The sequence below is a fragment of the Rhinolophus ferrumequinum genome, chromosome 3 (assembly GCF_004115265.2).
Source record: "Rhinolophus ferrumequinum isolate MPI-CBG mRhiFer1 chromosome 3, mRhiFer1_v1.p, whole genome shotgun sequence".
NCBI classification, from domain to species: domain Eukaryota; kingdom Metazoa; phylum Chordata; class Mammalia; order Chiroptera; family Rhinolophidae; genus Rhinolophus; species Rhinolophus ferrumequinum.
The window spans coordinates 72,320,062-72,342,933 of NC_046286.1; the positions used below are offsets into that span (position 1 = coordinate 72,320,062).

At 31.5% G+C, this 22,872-nt stretch overlaps 1 protein-coding gene across 1 annotated transcript in view; it reads right to left on the reverse strand.

Annotated features, from left to right (window-relative positions):
- LOC117020507 (triadin-like) overlaps positions 1-22,872 on the reverse strand; it is a 38,767-nt gene that overhangs the window by 10,554 nt on the left and 5,341 nt on the right. Inside the window, exons 2-8 of the mRNA XM_033103041.1 lie at positions 22,683-22,742; positions 21,363-21,410; positions 20,088-20,105; positions 16,275-16,295; positions 14,317-14,343; positions 13,274-13,312; positions 8,096-8,119 (exon numbers count right to left, since the gene is read on the reverse strand). Of these exons, the coding sequence (XP_032958932.1) occupies positions 8,096-8,119; positions 13,274-13,312; positions 14,317-14,343; positions 16,275-16,295; positions 20,088-20,105; positions 21,363-21,410; positions 22,683-22,722 (217 nt within the window). The 5' untranslated portion in view covers positions 22,723-22,742. The remainder of the gene's footprint in view (positions 1-8,095; positions 8,120-13,273; positions 13,313-14,316; positions 14,344-16,274; positions 16,296-20,087; positions 20,106-21,362; positions 21,411-22,682; positions 22,743-22,872) is intronic.

A 22,872-nucleotide genomic window follows, 5' to 3' on the forward strand; every position in this document is an offset into this window, starting at 1 on the left:
AAAAAAAAAAAAAAGTCAGATAATATTAAAGCCAATAGAAGGAAACACTTCAAAAAGGATGGGAGACCAACAACGCTGAGTGCACTAGTGTGGCTGAGAATGGAGAAGTGAGAAACGGTAATTAAGCTTTGCACTTTGGAGGTCTGAGTGGAATTTTAAGTACACTATTTGAGGGAAGTGTCAGGGCATAATATTCAGGTTTCCTAAAGTTAAAGCTTGTAAAGGTGGTGAAGAATTGGTGGGAGGCTTATTTCAGAAATGTACTGTAAATGAAAGCAGAGTAAAAGCACAACAGCTTCAGGAAGCACAAAGGGTAAGGGGAATTATATATGAGAAAATCATCCGAAGATATTTGTAGGCAAAGAGAGGAGGATTTCTTAGAGTAGGAATTTAAGATGCATGATTGAAGAGCAAGTATCAGGGAAGGCAAGAAGGGATGGAGTCAAGGAGGACATGAGTTTTGAAGAAGCAATGCTTCATCTGAAAATGGGAGGATAGTGTTGGGTAAAATAATGGCAAAGATGAAAAGAAATTATAATTTGGAGAGATGAAAAAGATTAAATAATCCACATTGGATTGTGGCATAGATTGTTGATTTAATTTTTTTTTTATTTTGTAACATAAAATATCCTGTGTAGTGCCCAATCTGTTCTGCATATTCTTAGCAAAAATGATAAATAAATAAAAACTACCTAAATAATGCATGTGTGTGTACCAGCAGTTATTGCATGTTTGTTCATATTAGCAGTCTATCCTGACTTGTGCAGTGTCAAGAAATACTCATAGGGAAACATCTGGGGTCCTCATGCACAGACACAAAGGTAACCTAGCATGGATTTTTGTGTTCATCCTTATATCCTTTTTCTTTATCTAATTCACTGCACCACTTCGTCTTTGCAGAAATACTGAAAACTTCAATTAATTTTTTTCAACTGATTTGCTGGACTATGTATACATAGTTTAATGGGCTATTATATTCTAAGGGTACATTTTTCTAAGGAATCCTAAGAATCCATGGTAGTTCAAAGCTACAGTTGACAGCCAGTTTACTTTTGCTCTCAGGTGTGAAAGTCTTCTATACATGTTATTATTTTAAATGAGCATTTGTTTTAAAGAAAATTAACCGGCACACTGAGCCATATCGCCAGAATTCTTGAAATTGACCCCAGGGGGTAATAAAGTATGCAGAGACAGTTCACATTTGGAAATTTGCACACAGTGAAGCCAAGTGTATTCAATAAACGTGTGCAGTCCTTCATGAGTGTCTGTCCTGTCGCTCTGAGCATAAAACACGACTGACTGTCTTAAGGGCAATGTCAGGACAACTTAACATCACCAATAAATGAATGTGGCCACATTGCTAGAACCAAAAGACTAATAATGAACAGTGACACACATTTCACCAAATGTGCCTTCTACACAGGTTTTCTCTGGGGTCTAGCAAAAGAAGTGAACAGAGAGAGTCAGCATGGCAGCCGGTACCTACTTAGCAGACCTCAGCCAAATGTAACTGCTCCATTTTTTTTTCCTCCTGGAGCAAAATCTCCATGAATTTAATCACCCTTGCTCTAAAAAGTGGGATTTTTTAAAAATCCATCTCCAAAATAAATGAGACGCTTTTTCTTATTATGATTTGATCTCATTGTTTTATCCATTTTGACACAAAAGCTTAATAAGTGAAATGTGTCCCAAACTAAGGAAGTAACCCAGTATTATGCCACAATTATCACCATCACCATCATTATCATCGTCATCCTCATGGTACCAATTAATAATCACTTATTATACACCAATCATTACTTATGTACCCTACTATATCATCTTACTTAATCTGTCCCAAATTTCTTACTATAATCCACATTTAAAAAATAAGGCTACTAGGCACACAGATGTTAAGTAATTTTCTAAATTTTCCACAGCTTTTAAGTCATGACTGGAACCCCGCCCCTCTGAAGCCAGTGTCCCTATCAACTACTACCTTAAGATAGCGTTTGTATTTCTACCATGAATTTGGTGCTAATTTGTTTTTAGTAAAAACTACATTGATGTTAGTATTCATCCACATTCTATTCCTACAAGTGACCTGTAAAAATATTCCATCCAGCAAGGAACCTCTAACAAAACCAACCAACTAAACAAACAGAAACCAGCCATTTTATAAAACAAACAATAGTAGTTTTTAGGAGATATATATACATATATATATATATATATATATATATATATATATATATATATATATATATGTATATATATACAATTCTGAAATCACATTTAATTTATGTACTACAAAAAGGCATATCTTCAAAGGTTTGTTCATATATATATTAATTGAGAATTGTTTTGTCTAAAGAAGATTAAATTTAGAATTGTATGCTGAAGGGCTGTCTAAAGTTTTAATAACACATTTAATTTGATACAATTACCTGGAAGTAGGACAACAGATAGTTTGCTCTTTAATTTACAAGAGTAAGGCATGCATCTTGGTTAAAACAAGATTTGTGAACAACATTTAAAAAACTATTGGACACTCATACTTCTGATAATGTAATAAACAACAACAATTACAAAATCAGACTTTTTATAGTAGTGCTGGGCTTAGAGGAGGTAAAGGAAATCTTCAAAATTCTCCCTCCTGCCTGGAAGGGGAAAACACCCTTTTGACACAAGAAAGGTGAAGTCACCCTGAGGACAAGTACTTATCTTAAAACTGGAATTCAGAAACTAAGTGTTCAAGGAGAAAAGTTGGGGAGGAGACATCCCTTGTTATGTCAGGGCTGGTGGGATGAAAATAAAACTGCTAGGTGACTCAGAGAAGATCGTAACAACATAATACGTAAATATCCTCCAAATGTCCCATAAAATAGGTAGAAAAACCCATGGATAATTTTTATAACAAAATGAAATTAAGTCTAAAATACATGTGGATTAAGATAAACGAAGAGTCAAAAATATACCAGGTCTGCAGAGAAGGAAGCAATGGGGAGACTGAGAGACTGGAGAACAGGGAACCCCAAATAGCCAATAGGTATTTTCTGAAAAGTGAGTCAGGGCAACTTGAAATCATCAGCTGAGACTGGAAGGGACATTAACCAGTCCACAGCGGGTGAGCGTTCAGGGCCTGCTATCACGTCTGAGTGCTGGTACCAGTGGCTACCCTAGGACCTCAGGAAATTAATGAGCCAGGCTCACTCCTAGGAAGTACTCCACAGATGGTAAGAAACTGGTAGTTGTGAAACAAAATTTGAGCAGAGCAGGGACAGTAGAGACAAAGAAAGATAAGGTGAGATAAAGTGAGGGAAAGAAAAAAAAATGAGGTCACAATCAAAGTTTCAGTCACAGAAGGCAAAATGCCATCATGAGTGTTGAGTCTGAAGAAACAATAAACAACAAATTGATATTACAAAGTACTCCTGATGTTGAAATGTTTACACTCAAAGTTTTAAATGTGCATGAAATGTTTTAAGAAATACGATATGAATTCATAAATAAGGGAAAGCAGCAGGAGATTATAAAAATAACCAATAAAATTTGAAAATTAGCTATTATGATAAAAAATAAATTATATAAAATCTCATTGGATGAGTCAAATAACATATTACATAGAGCTGAAGAAATCGTGAATATATAGTCTTTATATAATAACTTCTATATTTTATAGACTTTAGCTCAATTCTGATATCTATTCACTTTAATATTTATGCAAACTGTTTATTAATTTGCCATATTTATATAAGAAGAAATAATGTGGAACGAGAAAAAGAATGAGTAGTGTAAAAGTTAGAAAGCTTTAAAAAGCAAATCACAAATGTAAGCTATACAGGAAGTTGTGTAAAAACTGTAGAACCATATGGTTTCACTTGTATGTGGGATATAAAACTGAAAGCAACAAAGGGACAATACAAACCAACAAACAAAAACTCATAGACACAGAAAACAGTAGTGGTTACCAGAGGGTAAGGGCAGAGGCAGTAGAAGTGGGTAAAGGGGGTGATGGAAGGAGAACTGACACTGGGTGGTGAACACACAATACAATATATAGATGATGTATTATAGATTGTACACTTGAAACCTATGTAATTTTACTAACCGATGTCACTCTAATAAATTTAATAAAAAACGGAAATCCTGGCTAATCCTCTGCTGGGCTTGTTTGAAGTTTAAAAAGTAATTAACTTCTTGAAAGATTGAGTTTTATTAGTATAATCTTACAAAATTAAATTCATTATCTCTGATATCAAAATTAGATCTCATAGATTTTATAATGATCCCAACCTGTCTAAGTAGCTAATGTTGGTAAGGTGCTAATGGCAAAATGCTCACTATTCACGATCAAGAAAAATGTTACAGAGAAAGATGCCAAAGTTAAATTTCCACATAGAATTATCTCAAGAAATGTTCTTACTGCATTAATCCTTTTTAAAATATGCATTCTGAGGGGAAAGCTAACCATGCTTTACTTAAATATTGACTACTAGACAGTAAGAAGAACTTACAAGAACTACAGGTTTCTATAAAATATTTTTTCTTGAAAACTCAACACCCATTGTTCTACCTATATTATCAATGTCTCAGCTATATCAAGAGCCTTGTCACTCCTCTAGGTGCAGGTCTTCCCTTGGCACCACTTGCCATTTAATAATGTATTTTTAAAATTTATTTATTTTATTTCATGTTTTGCTTTTGGGCAAGTTCCTGGGGAGACATGTTTTAGGATGTACAGTTTGTTTGTTTGTTTGTTTTTTCAGAGAAAAAGATTTCAAAAGTCTTAAAACATTAATACCAGGGAAGAAATGGTTGCTCTATTTGAAATCCAATAATGTATTTATTTTGATTTTTAATTTTTAAACTAACAGATCTGAAATGTAATAAAATCTAACACTCCTTGATGTGTTTTTCCAAACTCCATGGAAAGTAAATTATTCACTAGATATTTACCATATATACAAAGAAAAAAGATACAGAATCAAAATCAAATGAATATTTAAAAGTTGGAAAACTACGTCCTTTAAAAAAAAAAAAAGGTCCACAAAACAAGAAGTGATTAAACCTCAATCGTTTGTGAATCATCGCAAATTTGATTTTGCAATGTTACTTTCACTGATGTAATAGAGACATATTAGTGCATTGCTGATTCTTATCAGCACCTTCCTTATTCCTGAAATAAAACCCCAGATATTTGAGAATCCAGTACAGTGGGATGGTTTCAACAAACTCAATCAGCGTGAACCATTAGTATTCAGAAAGAGATACATCCATTCTATTTTAGACCAGTCATATTCCACATATTAACATTCCCCCTTCCCAACCAAAACTTTGGAATGAAGGATGGTATCTGTGCATCCAGCAGAAAAGCATAAAAAGTGGCCTATCAGAGGTAGAGAACCTGGTCCCGTCCAAAACACAACAAATGCAGGCACAACAAAAATTAGAGAATGTTGGCAGATCAATGACTTCAAAGCAGAAGGTATGTTGTGAACCTTCTTTAGTAAAAGACAATTAATGACTAAAAAATAAATACAAAGTTTAACCCCTACCCCCAAATTATACATGTATATAATGTTGAAAAGTTTTCAGAAAAGGAGCAGTGGTTCTTTAGTTTAAATTATCTTTAGTATGTTCTATTTGCTAAATATATGAGGTAGCCTCTGAGGATTGCATCTAAAAAGGCATTCATTGTTAAAAAGAAATGTGCAATAGAGAATATAATCTTCATATACTTAGAAACCAACTTATGAAATGCATTATTCCATGATGACCCTGGACATTTATTTCATATGATCCATAAGAAACAATACGAGTATGCATTTTCCCTTGTATTTTTCTGTTAACTACTCTTACTCTTAACTGCTTACACTACTACTGTTCCTGTGAATTTAGACTTCCCAACAATTCCTTCATATTTTACTACCTTAAGAAAGTAAACCATAACTTTCTGAGGGCAGTGAAGTCTAAATCCTTTGGCCTACAAGTTCTCTGCCTCATCGTTTCACCCTACGTGTCCTTACCTCCCACTGCTTTCTAACACTAATCCTCAACTCCAGCCAACTCTTCTTTTGATTGTCTCTATATACTAGGCTTGTTTGGTCACCCACTGTGAAATAATGGAAAATATAATGTACCAATCTCTGCCCCCAGTTTCTGGCAGAGTTCTCAAATCCCTTGTAATTTCCAAGGGAATTAGAGGAGAGTGTTTTGTTCTAATGAGGCAATGCTCGGTGGACTCCTGGATAAGGGTTAATAAACAGAAAGACCAAGCCACGATTAGAAGCTTGGAACACTCAGGCCTCCCACCCATCTTTCAGGAAGGGATGAAGGGCTGGAGACTGAGTTAATGATTGATTATGCTTATGTGAAGAAGCCTCCATAAATGTCTCAAAAACATGGGGGTCAAGGAACTTCTTGGTTGGTGAACACATCTACATGGCCCCAACTCCACAGACACAGAAGCTCCTGAATTTGGGATCTTTCTGGACCACGCCCTATGCATCTCTTAATATGGCTCTTTATCTGTATCATTTCATCATATCCTTTATTATATAATAAACAAGTAATCATAAGTAAGTGTTTCTCTGAATTCTGTGAGCTGTTCTAGCAAATATTTGAACTCAAGGGAAGGGTTCAAGAGAACCTCTGATTTGTAGCCAAATCAGACAGAAGTTTTGGATAACCTGGGGACCTAATACTTGCAATTGGCATCTGAACTGGGGACAGTCTCAAGGGATTGAGGCCTTCACCTATGGTGTCTGCGCTAAATCTAGTTAGTTTCAGAATTGAATTGAATTGTAGAAAAACCAGCTTGTGTCACAGAGAATTACTTGATGTGGAAAAAAAATCCACACATCTTGTGTCAGAAATGTTGGGAGTGTGGTAGTAGTGTGAGAGTAAAGGAGAAGCACACTTGGGTAAGTTTTTTTTTTACATCCACTTTTATTGTTTTCCAGTTATCGAATCCTAACCATTCTTCAAGGTATGTGGAATTACTTCCTTGATGAAATCTGCCCTAACCACCTTTGACTGTCGTGGAAGGGTGTGGAGTGGGAAAGATTCAGAGGGCTTTCCTGAGGATCAACTCCAAGATTTGCCTTTGCAATAGTGATGCATTTCTGTGCCCGTGTAATAAAATTCCTAAAGCAAGTCCATGTGGGGTTTCATTATTTGCAATCAAAGAACTTGGAATGAGATGCATGGCTTTGAAGAATTGAAATGTGACTAGTACAAACTGAAACGTTTTGTAAGTATAAAATACACACATAATTTCAAAGGCTCAATATAAATAATAAGGTAAACTATTGATACATTTACATATTGAATATATATTGGCATGGCATTTTTATGTATAGAGTTAAATAACATTATTAAAATTATTTTACCTGTTTCTTTTTACTCTTTTAATATGTCAACTAGAAAGTTTAAAATTACATGGTAGTCTCACATGATATTGCATTAGGCAGCACTGATTTAAAATGATTTGTTTTTCTTAATTTGGAAACATAGAAAGAAAAATTGCTATTTCCTCACATTTTAGGAACTTATAGGAAAACTTACAGTTGCACCGTGTATAGTTAGAACTCTTATCTGTACCTAGATCTTGATATTTTAGAGTATTTTCTGAGAGCTTTATCTGGTCATGCTATATAAAATTAGATCCATTCTTAACTATGTTATTCTTCTCAGATATACATTTATATTTAAGTTAATGAACATTAGGAAACAACAACAAATAATTAATCGACCATATGTGCTCTATAGCAAATTTTTAGTGATTGAAAGTTCAAAGTAGAAACAAGGTTATTTTGTTTCATTCTACTTCAATCACGGAAAAAAATTATGTATTTGAATGTAAGTCACTGTAATCTTTAGGCTCAAGAAGATGATACGGTATTTCTGTTACAAGTTATCATTTCAAATAGTGCAGTTTTATTTTTTAACTTTCAGCATAAGTAAGATTAAAAGTTAACAAATTCCTGTCAGAAGGCTTAGTATGGAATTACTCATTCTCTTAGCATTAAATATATAAATATTTTATGAATTTCAGCTTGAAATTCATACTGTGTGCCAAAGAGAATTTATCATCAAAACAAGCAGTACTTACTTGATACTCTTGCAGGTTTCTCTACTAAAGAAAAAAAGAAAACAAGTTGTGTTTAACACAGATAAAATGCAAAGAAATTATACACCAATGGACTATATAAAATTCTCTAATATCTTTTGATTTTCTCATTGTCTAAGAGTTAATGAAAAAACATAGCTCTCTATTGCCTGAAAACATGGGTCTTTGAATATCTTAATTGCTTTTATGTGAGACATCAAAAAAAGCTATTAAGCATTTCAGGTATCACAACATATTTATGCTTTTTAAACATTCTTACAAAAATCAACAGGGTCTTTCTTAAATTAAATGTTTGGTTTAACTGTAATTATACTTAATTTCCATAAATTTACTTTGTCTAATATAATTAATCTAAATATTTGCTTTACAGTTTCCAAATTCCATAAAATATATCAATGAGAATTATTTTCATTTCCAAGATGAATAAAAACAAATAACTACCAACTGAACTGAAAAATATAAACCTTAAGAAGCAACATACAAAATCAGTTTAATGTTTCATAATTATTTGTTTCAATGAGAGATTATAATTCTTTAAAGTAGTAGGTTTTTCCATTAAACTTTATGTATGTAGGACAAAGATATAAAAATGAGATGATTGTCTTAAATACCATGACAGACAATTTTAACTTTTTGAAAAAGACGATTGTTAACATTTACATTCCACCAACATTAGCCTAATTCAAAGCGCTAGAACTGAAAATGTTATTTTTTTAAGGAAACTACGTGATTTACTTTGAGACTTGTAGAGTTTCTCCTATAATCTTAATTCTGAAGTTTCTAAGAATTACAAACTTACAAATATTAGGGTAATGCCAACTGAAAATTTTTTCTAACATTTTCACTTGGTGTAATTATGTTTTTGGTGATATTACAGCAGCACACCTAATGTATAAAATTGCAAAACAAATAAAACAATTCAGAAAAATGCTTCAGTAAGTCTAATGTGTTATTATTATTTTTTTTCCTTTAAAAGTCCTAGGATTGTCTAAAAAGACAGGAAATTAGAAAGGAATCAAACATTTACTGAAATATAATGAACTATCTATTGAATGAATGATTAATAAAAATGTGCCTACACTCTCACCTGTCTCTAGGTTGGATTTACTTGTATGCTTTTATATATAACAATTCTTCCCTATTGTATATTCATAACATAAAAAGATCTTTGAAATGATAGAGTCACAGGATGGGGTAAGAAGGGAGTATCCATCCAATGTCTGAATTCTTTGTACAGCTTTCTACTCATAGTTTTAATAGACCATCTCCTTGTTAAAAAAATGGGGTACATTTTATCTTTAGGCTGCTCAGATTGGTAGAAAGATTTCCCTTATATTTGCCACAGTGTGATAGGAGAGTAAAATGTGATTGAATGAGCATAACTGTTAAGTCTTTGGCGTCATACTGACTTGGAGTCAATTTCCTGTCTCTACCATGTAAACATACTGAGATGTTAGACTTTCCTTCATCACACTTACTTCATCTTCAAACTAGACATAATAACTGGTTCTGTACTAAGGCTTAAGTAAACTAATAGTAGGAAAGGGTATAACTATGCGTTTTCTAAGTAATTGATTTCTTCTATTTTTCTCGCTGGTTATCTTAGAAAATATTGAATACTATTTTGGAGAAAGTTTCAATATAAAAGTTGCTCCTTTATCTAGCTTTGTACAAATTTGGTTTGCTCTCTTATTCTAAAATTTACCCCTTAATATTACTGATAATTATGTCTAAATCACTAATAATTTTATGTCTGTTATATTTTTAAATATGTCCCATCATTTCAGGTGTACATGCTACAGTGAGCAGCAAGACGGAACGGGTGAAAAACAAGATACCTCACCCCCCGACCCAGCACCCATACAGACACACACACACACATACACACATACTGGAGGTTTATGTATGTACTATGAATGAAAATACTTGCTCAATTATAGCACTTTTACTTGGCTCCTTAGAATTTAAAGCATTTACATTCATATATATATATATATATATATATATATATTTGGTGGTTATTCTTTTTTTTTTTTTTTTTAGTTTCAGGTGCACAAAACAAAGTAATAGCTAGACATTTATCATTTATATTCCTCACACTGTGACAACCCACATTCCATTATATTTTGAATTTATTGGATTTACCTAAAATGGTATCATCCAGACTACATAATTCATTGATAACCTTATAGTTTTATGATAATCAATATCACCAAAATAGGTCATTCTCATTTTAGGTAAAGCACATCTGTTTGCTGTGAGTATTTGCTCTCTACCATTCACTTTGTGTCTGGGTTGAATTAATTTAAAGGACCAATTTATAAATGATCAAAAATATATTCATGATATTAGCTATATTTTATGCAGCGATAGATAAAATAAATCTCATCTCTATCTGTTTTTACTACTATGTCATTTTTTACTATACTCATGATACAAAAGTCTTTTAAAATAGAGAACTTTGTCTTCTGATGTGTACTGGAATACTTTATTGAATGTTCATACTGTTCATAGTTTCAATTTTTCCACATTTCTAGTTTTTCATTGAAATTTAAGCTTCTCGCTAGATATCCTACCTGCCCACTTCCTCTGCTATCAGCAGAAGTGTATGCCTGCTAGACATCCTTGCTTTCAAATAATTTAGTGTTAATATTATGCCAATATAATTCAAGTATCTCAATATCAACATAGCATTTGATCAAAATTCAATATTATCTTTTGTCACATTGTGTGACTGATGACTTTCTTTTCTAGTTGGGACTGTTTGTAAAGATAATGCAAATTAAAGACAAAGAGAATCTGAAAAGCAGCAAGAGAAAAGCAGTTAGTTACCTACAAGGGAGCTCCTATAAGATTGTCAGCTGAGTTTTCAACAGGAACTTTGCAGGCCAGAAGGGATTGGCACAAAATATTTAAAGTGATGAAAAGCAAGCACCTACAACCAAGATTATTCTACCAAGCGAAGCTAACATTTAGAATTGAAAGGCAGATATGGAGCTTCCCAGACAAGAAAAAGCTAAAGGAGTTCATCACTACTAAACCAGTTTTACAAGAAATGTTAAAGGAAATTCTCTAAGAAGAAAAATAAAAAAAAAGATACAAAATATGAATAATAAAATGGCAAAACTATATAATTATCAATACTTACTTTAGATGTAAATGTATTAAATGCTCCAATCAAAAGACATAGGGTGACAGAATGAATAAGAAAACAAACCCCATACATATGCTGCTAACAAGAGACCCACTTCAGATTGAAAGACACACAAAGAAAGTAACGGGATGGAAAAAGACATTTCATGCAAATAGAAATGAAAAAAAGCTAGGTAGCAATACTCACATCAGACAAAATAGACTTTAGAAAAAAAGGCTATATTAAGAGACAAAGAAGGACCCAGCTATTCCACTTCTGGGTATTTAGATGAAGAAACTCAAAACAATAACTTGGAAAGACATGTGTATCTTTGTGTTAATTGCAACATTATTTACAATAGCCAAGATCTGAAAGCAACTTAAGTGTCCATAAATGAATGAATGTGGTATATATATTAAAATACAATGGAATATTAGTCAGCCATAAAAAAGAATGAAATCTTGCCATTTGTGAAGATATGGAAGAACTTAGAAAGTATTATGCTAAGTGAAATATGTCAGGCAGAGGCAGAGAGATACTATATGATTTCACTTGCATATGAAATCTAAAAAACAAAATAAATGAACAAAACAGAAACAAACTCATAGATACAAAGAACATTTTGATGGTTCCCAGATGGGAAAGGGGTGGGCGGATAGGTGAAAAATGGGAAGATAGTAATATGTGCAAATTGCCAGTTACAAATCAGTCACAGGGATATAAAGTACAGCATAGGAAATATAGTCAATACTCTTGCAATAATTATGTACGGTGTCAGATAGGTACTAGATGTATTGAGGTAATCATCTTGTAAGTTATATAAATGTCTAATCACTATGTTTCACACCTGAGACTAATATAATATTGCATGCCAACTGTAATTAAAATATTTAAAAAAAGAAAATATTAATTAAAATAACAATTTTTAAAGCAATTTTCATAAAAAATTCAGTTCACTTTAACTCTAAATTTTATCAACATAGGAATAATTAAAATGTTGTAAATCAGGGTGTTTTTTAAATCAGGGTGATTTAAAAAAATTATTTGTTACTAACCCTTAACAAACACAAATGTTAGCAGTAGAGATTTTTTGATTTGCACAAAACAGATATAACATGTATATGGCAATTACAGGGGATTTAAAGTAATTAGAATCCATGGACAATGTGTTGTTCATATAACTGAATTTGGGGGTAAACCAAAAGAACGTGTCTTCTTTTGTTATTAGTAATCTTTTGATATGTCTAAGAATGCTTTCTTCCTGGTTTAATAGTATATTTCTTTGATGATTAAGACCTTTATAAGTTTCTCAGATAACTACGTTGATTATCACATGCCATTGTGTACTTTACTAAATAAATAAATCCAGTGTTAATGAAAAAGCAACACTGCGATTCAGCTTTTCATTTGTTGCTCACCAGTGGCACAACACATGGGTGCATACTTGTAGGGACTGGCCTGCCATCCATTGCTCCTTTGACATTACTACACATCCAATAATTATTTACCACATATCTTCTTTTAATAAAACCAGCACTCATCACATACCTAAATGAAAGTTTTATACAGATAAAAATGATATAAATAAAATTGGACTCAAATATTTTGGCTCAGGGCTTTTAAGCTTTTAAAAATATTTTTTTCTTCTTTAAGATGCTTCATTTCTGCTGTTTCTATAGAGAAAAATGGTCATTAGAGTCATGTATTATATTTATTCAAAGCTCTTGCTAAGGTTTGGAGTTGCATTTTGTTTGGTCAATATTGACAATTTAGGCGTTATATGAAAAGAACTCTGAGGTGTTAATTTAGCAGTAACAGGTAGAGTTTGCTTTAGTATCTAAATTTCTATTCTTTTTAGGTATCTAATAATAATTCAATACCTACACCTCTTGTGTGGGTAATCCTACAATGAGCAGCAATTCTGATGCATGCTTTAAAATCATAAATTGCTTTTAAGTGATAACATTTGTATAATTATATATTTTTATCCCTATATTTTTATCACTAATTTGATGTTCATGTCTTACCTTTACTTTCCTTTTCAGATTTTTCAATTTTCTTCTTCCCTAGGAGAAAGGAAAAAAAAAACAACAGAAATCACTGGCTTAAAAAACATAAATTTTTTTACTCAATCATGGAACAAGCATTTGGAAATGAGACTTAATCCCATAAGTGAAGCGGGAGGGATCAGCTTTTTCAAGATGTGAAGAAAGAGTCTCTCTCTTGTGAGAACATATATACAGAGGGTGTCAAAAAAAGTATACACATTTTAAGAAAGGGAAAAAAAACTATTAAAATTGTAATTCTCAATATATACCAATAGCAAAAGATGAATACAAGTCACATTTGACTTCTGCAATTACAAGAGGTGCTCAAAATGTTTACCATCAGTGTGCAGACACTTCTGATTACGGCAGACTACTGCTTAAGCAACGCTGACCAAAGTGTCCACTTGTATACATTTTTTTGGCACCCCTGGTATTTTTCTTATGCTTGGTTACTTGGCTTATATTCATTAAGTCACCAGTATGGCAAAGCCCCACCGCTTTGTTTGTGTGCTTACATGCTTTGAAGTAAAACTATAGTAAGCCATGTATTATTAACATATTTAAACTAGTAACAACCAGGGAAAAAAATCTACATTTACAGCTTTTGTCTTTAGGAAACAAGAATTTGACTGGTGTTATAGATGCTCAATAAATAAACTAATGAATAAAAATAACGAACGTCACAAAATATCTCCAAGCAAAATGTGGACACTTGCTTTTCAAAACAGAGTTTCAGTTGATTGATGATATTGTTCAACTATATTTATCAGACAACAGTGAAAAGGAAACTGATATTTAATGAGTGACAGCGAAGTATGTAGTGGAGAGGTTATGTATATTATTTCATTTAATACTTATAACAAGCCTTTGGAGAAGTTATTATGCCTGTTCTATAGGTGAGGAAACTGGGAATGTGAGCAGATAAGGGTTTTCCCCAAATATTGCCCAGCTACATAGAGGTTCACATTTATATACTATGTCCACAGATCTTTGTTACCTCCTCTTGGGAAGGAAATATTTACCTGATTCTTTGATTTCTGATGTTTCCTCTTTAGAAAAGAAGAATATAATAGGGAAAAAAAGAAAGAAAAATAAAAGGAAGGAGCAGTTTTATATTTCAGTAGCAGAAAATTGAGCTTCATCTGCAGATATTTCTTATTGAATTCCAACAGTAATGACAATAGACACATGTATATAAAATGCCACAGAAACATACTGATAACTAATATTTCTGAAAACTGTAACTAGGAATCTGTTTTGAAAATAGAACCAATCTAGAGACTAATCTTTTTTTTAATTAAAATTTATAGGATTGACAATGAATAGTAAAATTACATAGGTTTCAAGTATACAATTCTGTGATACATCATCAATATATCACAGTGTGTATTCACCACCCAGAGTCAATTCTCCTTCCGTCACCGTATTTTTAACTCCAATTATCCTCTTCCTCTAATCTTAAACTCTCTTCACACATAGTAGAATTAATGAATTCTAAGTCCTTTGGTTTGTTCTGTTAATTATAATTTACAAATTATAAATCTCCATTACATAAACTTTTAACATGATTCTCATATATCCAGGCATGCATGCATTCATTGAATATTTATAAGGCAACTTCATGCATAAGATGCACTAAAAATAAAGGATGGGTTTGTGGGATGAGGTTGAAAATATCACTGAAATAAACTCAACTCGTTGTGACTACAGTTGGAGTAGTGAAACAAGCTATAAAATGTTATTTGTCCATAGACTATAATAATGCAGAACCACTTTCATTTTGTTCTTTAAAGAAATTCGTAGACTAACAATATTTTAAAATATAACATACCAGGTTTCTGAAAATATATATTTCCTCACAAATCAGTTGAAGTGATAACGTCTTCTCTAAACCTGATACATTTAACTATCAGTCTTATATAACTTTTTTGGAAGCTATTTTCAAATTCAAGAAAATTGGATTAAAATATTTTATTATAATGAAGATAGAAAATGAATAATGTTTCATCAAGAAAACAGTATTTGCAAATGATTATATTTTATACTAGCATTCTAGTTTTGACTATCAACACTTAATTTTTATTATATTCTTCACATTAGTAGTAATAATACAAACTAAATGGACTAGAGATTTTCTCCAACCCAAAGGCAACATTTAATGTTTTAACATTGGCATGGAATCCATTCAGAAGAAAACTGTAACTGCACTTGTAAGAATCTGTCATAACATTCGTAAGGAACCACATGAATCCTTGTCATCTAAAAACGTTGGGTATAACTTCTAGATACACTCTTGACTGAAATGCACATATTTTTACCCCAGGGTAAAGCCTGGGTCATGATTTAACAGTATTAAGTAATTTCATTTTTATAAAATTTCATAAATTTTCAAAATGTCATAAATGGTTGCATTTTTAATATTGTTTGAAACATTAAAATAAAACAGTAACTCTGATATACTAAAAACAACTTACCTGCAAGTTTTGAAAAAATAAGAAAACAAAAAGCTAATATGTTAAAATTAAATAATTGAAGGCAGGTATGACGTGTTCTGAATTTTTCTTGACCTAGTAGTGATTATTAGTGTATCTCCGTACTGTGTTTATTCAATACAAATTAACAAACAACTGAAAGTACATAAATGAGAAATGCTACCACTTTTTTTACCCACAGGTATTAGTTGTCATGGTAAATGAGTTAATTACACAGCTATGACAACAGAAATGATTTTAGGTGTTCCTTCGTATATCCCGGTACAGTGTAATATACCTAATAAATGCTCAATAACTACTTGTTCAAGGATTAATACATTCAATAAATAGAATATTCTGTCAATCTGAATCATTTATATAGTTAATGGCATGATGGCTATTGCATTAATAAATATACTATACATTGTTTCTGCATGTACAATTCAAAGAAATTATAAAATTAAATTAATTAAATACCAAGTTCTTAAATTCTAAAATGGTACACTTACTTGAAGCTGGTTTTGGTTGGTCTAAAAAGTAAAAAGGAAAAAAAAAATCAGTGATAATTTTCTACCTGTAGGTAAAATATTAGCTATTTATATTTCCTATTTCTTTTTGTTCAAATTAAATTAGGAATAAGATAACTTACACTGAAATGAGCAATAGGCAATGCATTTTGAGTAATTTTTAAGTCATATTCCCAATGTAGTCCCGAAAGATGAAGTCGTAAAGCTTCAAAGTATAGATTCTTCTTGGTTTCCTCTTTATTCCTATAAAATCTCATCTTGGATTTGAGGCACTATGAATGCTCACAATAACCTGAACTTCTTTTTCTGAATGGCATAAAATGCATATTCTACCATGCTCCTTTTAGAATACATATGAATATTAATTAACATTAACTATTCAAACTCCCCCAATTTAGTTTGTGAATGAAGAAGCTGACGTTATAAAGTCTCAGGAAGATTAAATGAATGGTAGGTGATAAACACAAAAATATACCATCTAAAGAAATGATCTCTTTCTCCAATATACCTTGTCTTCTGAAGTCATTAATTAAAAGCTTTAATTATTCAGTCTTACACCTCAAGATATATTTATTTATTAAAAAGTAGGAAACATTTGTTCATGATTGCGAAGAATTTGAATCATCCAAAATTATGTCAACTAACTAATTCATTAACAGCGGGGAATACAAAATAATACTCTTTTAGAGAACAATTAAGAATATCTATAAACTTACATTGAATATACAATTTTATTACAATATTGCTTTAATAAATTTTATCCCAAAGATAAATTCACAAAACTAGACAGGTAGATATATTTATTATTGTGTATCATTAAAGAAACCTTGTTAATCACATGTAAATCAAAGACTAGTTAATTGTGTACAATTATATAAGAATACTATTAATGAGGAAATGTTTTATCTACTGATATAAAAAAATCTTCAAAATACACTATTGAATAGAAAAATATAGGGAAAGGGCTATTTATACAATGTCATGATTTGTGTAAAAAAAAGTGGGAATATATATATATTTGTATATACGTATGTATATATGCATTTATGTATATTGGTAGAAGGATACTTTAAGAAATAAAAATGTTTATATATTAGATATTATTAGATATTTTGGGAATTGGTACTGATAGAATAGGTAATAAAAAGGAAAAGGAGGAATATTTTTTCAGTTAGCATCATATATGTTTGAACCATGCAAAATATTATATATTTTAAAAATGGATATATATCCTTAAAAGAACTAAACTAACTATAATAGAATGGGATAATTTCTATTTTAAGAAAATATATTATGTTGAAATTCAGATTAGTTTTGAGTAAAATGTAGTAAGTGCAATTTGATAGAATATTGAACAATACTATCAACAGTGAATCAATGTCATCAGTATGATAAATGACATTAACACTGACAACAGTGAAATACGGAATATTTTGAAAGGTTCAAGTGAGTATGAAAGAAAATGCTATTTTGTTAATACTGCTGCATTATAGTAATATTTTTGGCAATCCACATATATTGGTTATAATATTTAGCAAAATGTTTCATTGTCAATAATACCACAGCTCCATGTCAGATAAACTAGATCTTACCACAAAACCACAGGACTAAACACGATCAGAAAATAAAATGAAAAGCCATTTTATGCTTTGCTTTAATTTTCAAATTTAGTTAAAGTAGTGAATTAAGATAATGTAAGCCAAAAATGCAATAACACCTGTTTTGATAGGTGGAGATTTTTTTTCTTGATATTTACCTTTTTCTAGAGAAAAAAATCAAAATTAACTGACAATCTGTGGATTGTTTGTGTAGGAAGCATTTCTTATTTATATATTTACAGGCTACTCTCATTTACATGGGAAGCATGGCCCCAAAGTCATTTGCATATAATTGGAACACAGAAAGCATATAGTCATAGAAACACAGTAAAAACAAGGTCAGGTTGATTCTCAGGGCATCCTGTAAGACAGTTACAAACCTACTAACCCTCTTGGGGACATGTGGTATAAAAAGAGAATAGAATATGACAAAGTGGGGAATAATAAGAAGAGGATTTTTCTCTTTGGTAAAGGTTGACTCATCCCTTGGGGATATTTTAAAGCAGATGACAAATTACCTTTGGCATTTTACAAGCTCTCTCTTTACCTCTTTGACTCTTTCTAGTTCCTTCATTGCTGGGTCTGAAGCATTTTGGTGCTAGACATTAGCTTCTTGTTGAAAATTTAACCCAGACCTGCCTTATTCCAGAAAATACCACATTTGTATTTTTATTTCACTGAACCACCTTCTCTTTCCAGGTCCAGTTAGATTTCTCACAGATGTATGTAAACTAAGTAAAGGAGTCTACAAATGAAATCAAAATTTGTAATTGATATCTGTTAGTCTTCTGAAAAATATTTGAATTAAAAAACAAAAAATAGGATTTCTCTCTCTTTCATCAAATTGGAATTTCAAATGAAGCCACATAGGGTAGGATATTTTGAATGAAGTTGAGAATACTTTGAAATAGAGAAGATCACTGTCAAGCATTAATTCTTTTTAATCACTTCCAGGGTTAGTGCTCCTGAGCTTTTATTGATATTTAACTGGCTTTGCTTATCTCACTCCGGAATTTGGAGATTCTCTTAAGTACTACAATTTTCCCCCAACATGGTGCATCAGCAGTGAAGTAGGTGAGAAGATGTGGGACCCATGTTGTCAAAAGATTAAATTGGATATATGTAAATTAGGGATTGACAGCATTCAAGAATGAACTTCTATGAACTTAATTTGCATAAATGTTAATATTAAATAAGCATGCAAAATAAAAAGAAATTAAGTAGCTAATATTCAAGTTATTAAACTGTCGTAATCATAGCAATACCAAAGTATAATGAATTATAGTAACAATAATATTATTCAAATGTTTATTCAAAATATTTGCAACAGGTTTTTTGATTTGAATATATATTCCATTTAGGCCCCATACGTTTGCACCATATCTCCTGAACAACTTATGTAGCTTCCTAACTAGATTTACCAAATTGATCTTTGTACCTTGTCAATCCATTTTCATAAAGACCCAGAGAATATTTGACCAATAGCTACTCATGACTTCATCTAAGTTTCCATTTCACAAATACAGATCATTCAAGGATCATCATGACAATTTTGACACAATTTTGGATATATTTCCTACCTTTGTGATAATGGGCAAATGTTCATGTCTTCCTGAGCCCAATAATCACCTTTTAAACTCTACAACTGTAATAATCTTTGTATCACTCCTAAACAATAAAATGTCTGGTCTCTAAAGTCCATACTCATGAGAAAATTCCATGATTTTAATAAACAAATGGCAAAATGTTTATAATTCTGTGGATTTCTAAATACCAACAAGTACCTACAGTATAATTAATAGTTCTTAAAGCAAACACATTAAAAATAATATGTTGTTCATATTGCCAGCAATTGTATACCATTTCTTATTTTTTATTATTCATTATGAAGGTTTAAAAGATTCTCATCACACTAGCTTCTTAGTGTTATTTTATAGCCTATATGGACTCACTCTTTTAATATTGATAACAGTGATATAACTTCCAGAGATTTATGCTGTATAATTATAGTTAACTATTAATTAGTAGAGAAAGATAAGGATGTTAAATCAAAGCCATAGCAAAAACATTAATTTATCACCTTTATAGGTATTTTAGTCTTAGGCAACACTAAAAATAATAATTAAAAAAAAAGCAAATTGTTAAAGTTGAAATGACCAAGCAATATTATTGAAATTTTATTCTTTTCATCTCTTACTTGCTGGTTTGGGCTTGACTGTGGAGAATGGAGGAAAATAAATGTCATATTGATGAATATAAACCATGGGGAAAAACAACTCTTTAGCATTTATACTTATCCTTCTTAGTTTTAGATTCTCTTTTTATCAGAAGCGTAATCCATTTTCTCTGAGCACTATTATTTCACTGTCAGTGACTACATTAATCACATTGCTAAAAAAAACTAAGACACATGAAATGTATGCAAAATTTTAAACTAGTATATATTTGAAACACAGATACATTGGGCTAGTTTCTTCATAATCTCCAAATACCTATATAACTAAATGAGATACTCAGAGGATCGTATTAACAACTTACCGTGAAAATTAGAGGAACATTAACTAAAATTATGAGCTTAGGCAATGGTTGGAATAGAGTAAAATGGTCATAGGAGACAACGTGAAATGGCCTTATGGAGTTTCTTTCTTCCTCACGTAATAATAGTCTATAATTTCTGTAAAAAATTAGTTCTTTCCTGAATTTTATTATACTTTCCTCTGAGAAACTGTATTTAAATCCTTATTATCATGATTATCTCTGTTGAAAGAAATTACTTTTCAGACTTTTTCTATTGTATTTACTTTTAATAAGAGATTTACTATTCATGACTAAGGTGGGTAGGATTTCTGTCTTGGAATCAAATGGAAGAGATTCAGTGGTTACAGATGTCAGCAGAGATAAAGACTCAGTTTTGTTCATCCTTACAGAAAAGAGCTCTAGAACTGCAAGAGTGTGTGTACGTCCTTGTTTTTCTCACATGAAACAATGAGGGATGGACTGTTTTGCTTTAATATTATACATTCTGTTGATCTTTAACTGGGGCAGCTCCGTGTAACTGTCTGTGGATCTCTCATGAGAGGAAATTATTCCATAGAATACATAAATAACAGAAAGTTTCAGATTTTTGTGACTTTAAAATTTGAGAAAATATGCTTTGAAAATAAGACTAAACACCTAATAGCACATGGTAATCAGTGCATAATATGGATTTCCTCATGAATTATATGTAAGTTTAGGTCAATCACACTTTTAAAAACTAAAGTTATGTCATTCTAATTTTCCAGTGTTAATTTTTATTGAGTATATCTTTTAGTCATTTATAAGAATTCATAATCTTTGAATATATGGCACTAAAAGTATGCAAACCAGTGAAGATGTGTGTGTGTGTGCATGTGTGTGTGTGTGTGTGTGTGTGTGTACCCACAGAACATAAAACTGATACATAGAAGAAAAATATGAAATATCTACTAACCTGTTTTTTCTGTTGTGGTAGCTTTTACCTGCTTGACAACTTTTTCTTCTGTGATAGGAAAAAAATGTTGTCACAAGTAGAAATTTTAAATGTGTCAGTACAAAACAATGACATATTTCAACCTTGATATTTTGTATTCACTTTGAAATAACACCAATATTGACATAAACGTAGCTGTTTCCTTAATAAAATAGCAAGTGATGACTTCTATTCAAATTGGATGGGAGCACAAAAAAACTTGTTCATCTGCAGATGTCCTTTGAAGTTTTCTTGCTATAAGAGTTTTCCTAATTCAAATCATCCCCTAACCTGCCAAGCCACAACCTATCCCTTGCCTTCACTATATTTCCCTGTATTTTTCTACACAGAAGTATTGTTTTATAAAACATGTATCCTCTTTTCATTATTGAATTAGAATAGGAAGAAGACATTTTTTTATCTTTCTTGTGCAAGATACCTCCCTGGGAACCTAGGGTTAGCAGGAAAACTTAAGTTTTTGTTTGTTTGTTTTTTTTATGGTGTAAAGCTAGGGCAGGGCAAAAGTGGTACATATACAGAATGTCTTCTGTTCCCTATATTTTTATCGACATAGTTAAAGATTTGAGTCAAGGAGATTATTATAATGATCCTATATAAAGTTAAAGTTTTCAAGTATTCAGCATGGGTGTCAATCAGCTGGTCAAACATCCTAATGGAAAAGCTTTATTGGGAAACCGAATTTAAAGAGTATGAGTGTTATTATTGAAATAAAAGAAAGGTGTAGCTAGAGGAGAACATATTTTCTATATATTCAAAGACTAAAATCTTTCGTTTTTTCTGTAATTTCACCTCAAAATGACTGACATCTGGAACAATGAAGAAATAACAGGTTTTCATTATTCTTTAAATTAGGAGGTTCTAAAAATTGTTTCTAAGGTTCTGCTTATGTCGACATAGACAGCTATTCTCTATTCTCCAGCTCCGCTTTCTTTATTCCTAGGGTTTCTGCTGTTAATGTCTCATGTTTTTGAAAGCATAGGCAAATAAAATCAACCTGACTCACACCCATTGTAAACAGATTCTCTAAAGTAAAATTTTAAAAATTATAAGCAAAAGGTTTCCTAAGATATGTTTAAAGAAAGTATGTTTTAACTTTTTAAAGATTCTGTACTAACCATATTCACAACACTGGATAAATCATTTATCCTAGAATAAAGGAAAAAATTCTACAGAATAGTTGAGGTTTGGGACTGCCTCAAAATTAAATTCTTATTAAAGTAGCTTAAACTGAAACTTGAATAAAGTTGCTCGTCTGAAATAAAAACCAATTATTAAACTCACCTTGGTAAATTCTGTGTTTCTCTTTATTAGTGGAACACATTGGCTTACCTCTACTTTTTCCTAAATTTAAAACAAGGAATAAAAAGGAAGGAAGGAAGACAAAGACGGAGTAAAGAAGAAAGGAGGAAAAGTAGAGAGAAATGTGTATATCCTTTTTCTTGTTTTGGAGTCTAAAATGGTCACGTTTGAA